Source organism: Papilio polytes, unplaced genomic scaffold (genome assembly GCF_000836215.1).
Source record: "Papilio polytes unplaced genomic scaffold, Ppol_1.0 DF823823.1, whole genome shotgun sequence".
NCBI classification, from domain to species: Eukaryota; Metazoa; Arthropoda; class Insecta; order Lepidoptera; family Papilionidae; genus Papilio; species Papilio polytes.
Window position 1 is genome coordinate 17,412 of NW_013525381.1, and position 8,294 is coordinate 25,705.

General features: G+C 33.3%; 1 protein-coding gene across 1 annotated transcript in view; it reads left to right on the forward strand.

Annotated features, from left to right (window-relative positions):
* Positions 1-7,105: 7,105 nt before the first annotated feature.
* The window catches only part of LOC106103316, a 7,637-nt gene continuing 6,448 nt past the window's right edge, over positions 7,106-8,294 (forward strand). Inside the window, exon 1 of the mRNA XM_013283052.1 lies at positions 7,106-7,860. Within this exon, the coding sequence (XP_013138506.1) occupies positions 7,699-7,860 (162 nt within the window). The 5' untranslated portion in view covers positions 7,106-7,698. The remainder of the gene's footprint in view (positions 7,861-8,294) is intronic.

Consider the following 8,294-nt stretch of genomic DNA (forward strand, 5'->3'; position numbering starts at 1 on the left):
AGTTACATTAATTTACCCAAAAAGAAAGACAATAAGCAATTTTTTTTATATAATATGAATTTGATGGGTCATTAATGATGACGTAATTTTTGTATGAAAAGTGGAACATATTTCATAAAAATTGCTTAAAGATAAATAAATCCAAATAGAAGATAAGGAGAACATCGTACTTTATACGGAAAGAGAGCAGAATGACACGAATGTAACATTCGCATAAAAATCGTATGTAAGGACCATGATACCATAGCTCTTGCAGCAAATCTACTAAAACTGATTAATACTGATTGCACGTTATAATTACAATATAGAAACTTTTATATCTGTTTATTTTTAGGCAGCGCTAGGTTTCCTAACGCTGTATCAGATATTTGAGTATTTAACATTATTGGCATTTCGAACTACACCGTTGCAAAATAATTTTAGTTAGGTAATTGATAGTAATAAGTCAACAGAGTATGTAACAAGTCATTTGCGAAACGGACTCCACACGTTCTGTCTGCATTGTCTTGTATGCTAATGCAAGCTTGGCTTTTATGTATCTTGTATCCGACATCGCCGAACCACTATTTGTAAGGTGGAAACTGCATTTAAAATTTAAATGACAAAGGCAAGTATTCCAATTGTTGGCATCTTTGACGTAATCTATTTTTCAGGATTTTTCTTAAATACGTTTACATTGTTGTTTTTTATTTTTCGTAAAAAAAATGAATAGAAATTTCCGATCGTCAAAATGAAAACGAGGGTATTGATCTTAGAGAAGATCTTAAATAAAAGTTATGCATTATGAAAATATCACATAAAACAATTTTCTCAAGAAAATAATCGTTATTCAAAGCGTGAAGTAGGCAAAGGCAGGCTTTGTACAAAGCCACGTTACTAAAGGATTTCGCTTATGAATCAACGGTGCTTACGCGAGTTGGCACGGCTTGCAAACCCGGAGATGGCGCCTGGAATTATAAAGTATGGCTTATGTAAGACGCTTCGCTGATCTTCATAGGATTGCAGCATAAATACTCGCTTATATTAACAAAAAGAAATGCTGGGTTATGATTTTTTAACATATAGTTACTTTTTTCATTCTACAGTTTATTTTAACTTAAATTATAATAAACATAGCGCCTTTAAAGGAATATTACATAATATAATAGAATACATTATCGCGTTTAGCGTTAATTGAATATTAATATAATGGTTACTGTGTTACTGGAACAGGGCAGAACACAAAAAGAAAAAATGCTACTACGTAATTCACTTGTTATTCTAAAGACGATTTTCTAAACGTTCTGTTGTTTTTGTTAAATACTATTAGGCTCAGTGGCCGACTGTCTGTATAGCTAAGAAATACATGTTCGTTATTATGCGTAGAAAAGTAATAAAATATGTTTTTTGATATATAAATTATGCAATGGATAAGGATACATAATTCATGAAAGATTGTAGAAGTCAGATTTTTCGCCTAAGGCAGCAAACGGGTTAAATGACTTCAATAGAAATTCACAACGAACAATCAAGAAGCCGTGTTGCGCGTTGCCCACCCGTATTTAATTTATATTATACTTAAATAATGTATATTATCTTGTAACAATTTCATTGTACAATACTTATAAGGCCGTATATTCACGTATATGATAATCATAACTGCGGGGAGTCGGTAATTTGAATTTTTTATTCATCACGTAACATAGCCATGTTTGCTCTGTGATATTTTGTTAGTAAATTAACAATTGCATGACGGAAGACGTTTCACTATGGTCCGTCGGGTTCAACTTAAATGTTAACACATTTCGATACTAATGTAATAATACTCGTAGTATCAAGATGTATTGTTACTTTACAACTTTCGTTCATTTTTTCCTTAGAACTAATAATAACATAATTATGGCCGAATATTAAACGAATCTTTAATATATCTCTAAATAAGCGTCGACTAGGGACATCGACTGTTTTTATGGAATGTGTACTCTAAGCGTAGGATTATCATATAAGATGCTGTTACTTTAATTCGCGTTTCAGTAATCGACCGTTACTTAGTACGTCTTTTACTAAAGATGCATATATCCATGGGCGTCACTGAAAGTGGAAAGACAGTTAGCAAAAATGGTAATTAGATATGAAATTCACTTCTAATAAGACTATATTTGTGTTAGCTGTCAACCCTAATTCTAGTCTCCTACATCTAGATCATCGGCTAGCGGCCTCTCTGCATACCCATATCATGTAAGAGACATATTAATGAATGAGAATGTCAAGTGTCAAAAACAATTGCCTTCCAATCTGGAAGGCAATTGTTTTTCACTAGCACTAATACCATTTCAAAAGTGTAATTTTTGTAAATAGAACGTAATATAGGTCATTTCTTTTTTATTAGTAGAAGGACAATAGACAAAGTCACGGCAGCTTGTAGGCGTGGGTTTTTGTGCGCTAGGCCGATCAGGGTCGATCAACCTCGTTTAACGGTACAGTCGCGCTTACGACACCGCGTAAAGCCTCGTCAGCGTACCGCTGCTACAATTTTTTTTTAATTTCTAACGGTGCCTGATTATGTTTGTATTTTGAATTTAGAACTACGAAAGCTCAGGTCGATTAGTATACGCTTGAAATACTTTAAATTGAATGCGAGTTATTTATGCGGAATTTTTCCCATTTCAGAATTTAAGATGATAAACTATACAACTTTAATCAAAATTTAAACTTAAAAACTATAAGCCACTCTATGTCTGTTTATAACTATCGAAGTTATAATAAAGTACAGAAATATCGGAGTATATAAGAATTTTAGTTCAAGTTTACTTTGTAGCAAAAAATTGCCTCAGAGCAAAGTCAAGACCCGACGAGCTTATTTGAAACAACATTTATCAAAGATAAAAACACCGTACAGTTTCCTGTTTCGATTATAGGATTGCTTCATAAAGCTTGTCTGTATAATTGACGTGGGACGTCCGCGCTTGTTAGCTCGTAGTTGGCTGGTTGCATCGCGGACGTCGACCATGGACTGACCGTCTCTAGATCTTATCGTCTGATTTGAATAAACGGTACAATGCACCTATCAGTTCTTACTCCACCTGTATATATTACTAGTATATATTGATGACGGAAGGGACTTTTATCAGAAACTAGCTGTTCCCGTGCGACATTATCAGCATAAAATTATGAATTTTACTGTTTACATGTGTCAAATTATCAATTGCAAATGTCAAAATGACATGATACGATGACAAACCATGGCAACCTTGATGTTGACAGCAACTTATTGTCTCTTCCCCACATTAGGGTTTTTATCCAAAATATTAAGTACTATGTTTAATGGCGTGAAAATATATAGCCTAAAGCGTTGAGTAAGTGTAGGGCTTTTTATTAAAAAATAATTATTTAAAAATATGCTGTAATTGCTGACATCTTAGGCAACAAAAAAGTGTGTGTTTACGCTTTATTTTAATAGTATAGATATAGAACTATAGAATCATTATTATTTTCAACAACGAAAGATTAAGTATTACCATGATTTGTTTCAGTTTTCTTAATTGTAATCGTCTCTTGGTATATTTACATTCTGTTCATAAATAGACGTCATTTCTTTAACACACAAAGAGCATATAACGTGCGACTAAAAAAAACATTTTTCTTTACATGTTGATGAACAAAATCAACATAATCTCTACGTTTAATATTTGATTTGTGAAGTGTACACGAAGTATTACGTATACGATATAATATCTATCGCTATAAGAATTTCTTTACAAAATGGTGCAGTTGCCTTCAATAGTTTTAAATACCGCCATTTTGAATTTAAGTAATAAATTGAATTATTAAAAATTGTTCGTAAAGTGAGATGTATTTTAAAATCAACTCTAACAAATTCATTTAAATTAAATGTTTTCTTATGAGTACATTCAAAGAATGAGATTAATATTTTCCCATCTATTGTTAAAAGTAATTAACGTGTGAGATAACTAAAATTAACAACTTATTAATAGCAAATACTTGGAATAAAATCGTAATTAAAATGAGTGATCATTCCAGACTAATTAATGAAGAAATATATTTTTAAATATTAACGCAAAGCGAATTCTACAATACATTGATTGACATTTATCTTTGTTAAAATATATTAAAGATTATATTTAGGAAAACCAAAAAAATAAATAAAAGCAATGTCTATCACGACACGTAATGTTCAATACTCTACAACTAGAGTCAAAGCTCAAAGCGCGCCAGTGTTGGTTGAGACGGCACGCGCGTTGGCAGCGGGGCCCGCGCCATTACGATATTTACGCGCGTAATTTTCGTTCCTTTCGCGGGCACAAATATTTATATTTATAATACAGATTATTACAAACAGTATAGCTTTTTTGAGCCTCAGAAAGCTATGAACAATATGATTGTTGATATGATTTATTAGATTTATGATTTATCGTCAACTTAAATTATTTTTTCATGTGTTTGTTGTGTTAAAAACTTATTCAAATATACAGTTTGTAGTTGTAAATCTAGTTAAATGTAGTTTGCAGTTAAATGGTTTTATTTATTTAATGAATTTAGTGCCACGTTAATAGTGAATTTCTGATAAGAAGACCAGGTAGAGAACCCTTTTTTAAATCGGTTACAAGTTTTTGTGCACAGCTGTATATAGTGCGTACAGGTCTAAAATGCTTTATGTGTAAGGAACAAATTATATATGAATAGTTCATATTCCTATTGTACATTGAAAATAAAAAAATATGAGTTTATTTAGTCTGTAGTAAAAAGTCAACAGAATTCTTTACACATTTTTGTACATATATGCACAGCTTATGTCTTTCTTGAATAAAAAACTTTTAATTACGTTAAGATGAATCTTTTTAACGTTTTAGTTCGAATTTTCTTGGCTTATAAGCATTTGGCTTCTGATCACCTTGTTATTATAGCTACAAAAATGCTAGCTGTAAGCAAATGTCACTCTACCACTTTTAGACATGGTATCCCTAGTTTTAATTGTTTCACCTTACGATTTTAAAAGGTATATTGAAAACTGCCTGCATTAAAATCTAAACTTATTGAGTAACAAAATGTAATATACAGTAAAAGAATAAAAGTGTTAACATCAAGTATTTTTTTGGTTTTCAATTGTGCACTTTACTAGCTGATGTTACCCAATGATAGTGTTTAAGTTTATTTCTCTTATTTTACGATTAAGTAACACGACTCTTGTACGTAATATACTTTCAGGCTAAAATTTTAGGAAACTTATTAAAAAAAAACATTTAGTGACTTTTGTGGTGGCATTTTATTGTCAAACGGGCTGTTGCCATTGATTTCTGCAACAAACTATAATAGCATAATTTACCAATATGTGCCTCTACTACTATTGTCAATTTATGTATGCAATTGTTTTTTTTTTATAACATAAGGTGGCAAACGAGCAAGCGGACACCTGAATCCGCCAAAATGGCGAAGCGACTGCTGCCCATAGACATCCGCAATTGCAGATGCGTTGCCTACCCTTGTCCGACAGAGGAGGAGAGGCACATGAAATGATATTTCCCCTTCCTATCCATCTCCTCCACCGTCCGTCAAATCCACTTCCCCTTTCCATCCTCTCCTTATAAGAAAAGGGTGGTAAAGAGAAAGGGACTTAAATTAGGCCTTCGGCACTCATTCACACTCCGGCTTTTATTTCATCATTATTAGAAACGAAACTTTTTTGTGTACTATAAATTAGTTTGACCAAATATGTACACATAGTAAACTAAACTAGGCCACACCATAAAAACGACGGACAGAAGCCAAAGTCATTAACACCAAGTCTCAAATAACAAAAGATATTATCCAACTGTTATTTTGTAAGAGCACAACCATTATTTAACTGTTGCCACTCGAAAAAAAGTCTTAACACAGTTTTAGTTGGAATTTAAAACGAGGTAAAGAATTGGCTTTACAGCCTCGCGTCCTCTCACTGCGGATTTAATTTTATTTGAGTCGAGTCTTTGCAATTCACTTGCATTAAATTACTTTGAGAATTTGTTTTATATTTCTTTACTCCCGTTATGAGATTTGTTTTAGTCTCCTCAAGTGTTTTGTTGCATTTACTTCAATAAAACTTAAATAAAATGAGTCGCTTCTTAAACTTTAATTCTTCTAATGTACACAACCTACGAACTTTAAAATAAATATTGCCCGAGGGAAAAAAAAAGTTATTAAAAACAAGACTTCAAATTCTACCACATTAATGACGGTTTCAATAACCCCCTTATTCTTCTTAGCCTACACCATCGGCTGGCAACACAAATTACCTTTATCCGGTGCCGGAGGCCCAGCTACAGTCCGCTTTCTTTCCCACTCTTTTTCTTGTACGAAAAGGATACGAAGGGAACGTGGATATTTAGGTGGAGGAGATGCATAGGAAGGGGAAATATCCTCTTTATGTGCGTCTCCTCCTTTGTCGGATAAGGGTAGGCGACGCATCTGCAATTACGGATGTCTATGTGCAGCGGTCGCTTAGCCATTTTGGCGGTTTCAGGTGGTCTCTTGATGATCTCGATTGCCACCTTATGATATAAAAAAATCCCAGTTTTGGTCCAATTGGTACAAAGCCGTGTCCAAACACTAATTACTAAGCAAGCGTGGGAAGTGAAACACTAGGGCATTTTTAAAAGATTGTGTGATCTATCTCACGATATGTTTGACGTAATATACTGCTGTGTGCGGCGCAGCGCGGTGCGGCGTGCCCGCTCCGAGAGTGAACGATGACGAAACGAGTAACTTCCGTACCGCACGCTCGCAATGAACTTGCGCCTAATTTTGTAATTACGTAATATAATGTAGCAAAACGAATTCTTTATTTTCACATAAAAATGTTTTTATTTGATTTAAAATGCAAAACACACGTGTTATAGCTCGTTTGAATTATAAATGAGGAATTGTAATAGTTTTCGCATGTTTTTCTTTACATAGTAATTAATTTATAATTAAGAAATTATATTGTTTTAATTCTTTTAAATGTCCATATTTGATAACTGGTAAGATTACAGATAAGATTCTAAGAAAGCTTCAGCAAAGTTATGTTGCGTTTCAGAATGATTCAATTTTACGATTTCTAGTGCTTGTATTCTTCTTAATAATCATTTTACTTAATAGTAGCGATTAGAATATAAGTTGCCAGATTCAATCATTATATATCTTATTACGCTAGTGATAAAAATAAATTGTTTTTATATTTGCGCATCTTAAGTGGGTTACTAATTATAGTTTCGACATTGTGACGGTAAGATAGAACGGTAACTAGTGTTCACCGTTAGAGCTGCGGTAATCTGCACAGTTAACCATTATACTGGTATTAGATAAACGCCGGAGAAAAAATAAGAGTTTAATGGGCCGTAACCAGACGGTCTGCGCATATTTTATCTTGATTTTAATACCGTTTTTCTTACTTAGAATGTAAATCTTTCAGTCTTTTTTAACTAACTACAAGCCATTATTCACAATAATTTGGACAGTGACAAAATACAATTGAATACAATGTTTTGATATTTAAAATATTTAGTGTTAAACAACTAGAAACAAATAAACAGTGCTAATAATTAAAAAAGTCACCAGATTGTAGTATTTATTCCTACTGAAGGACTGACAAAAAGTGTTTATAACTAAAGTGAAGGTAATTCAAAAGATGGGTTATCAATAACTTGTGACATTTGGCGGGAAATAGAGCATAGACAAAACAAAATGGCGGCTTGGCTATGGTTCGCCGCATTAGTCTGTGGCTCGCAGGCGGCGGTGCTGCCTCCACCGTGGGCGGACGCCAAGCGCAACCCTTGCGCTACTCACCCCCGAGGTTGGCTAATGCTGTACTGGCCTGCAGATGGAAAATGCTATACTATTTATAAGGTTTGTAATATTTATCTGCCATTTATACCAAACTACTTAACTCTATCCTTTGTTTTCTGAAATCCTTATGTCGTTTCTTAAATTAAATTCTTGAACTCTCTCTCGCTTTATAAAATCTCTGTTATGGTCCTAAAAGGTTTTCTTTTCTACCTTTCGATTTGTAAAAGATTACTTCGTCTATGAAACGCTTTATTCAAATCATTGCAGATAGATAAAAAATTTCCACGATATCCTTGGTCACTAATTTTGAAATATTGTCAACTAATACGCTTTCATTTAAATTAACATATTAAACGTTTAGTTTTGAGTTGTATTGTAACGTTCGCACAGTAGGTATTATTGGTGTTGCGAAAGATGTTTTAATAAGATAACCGCAGTGGGTCAGGAAGGTGTGTCACAACTCGGGTCAGGGTCTTTCAAGTCCGCATTTTGAA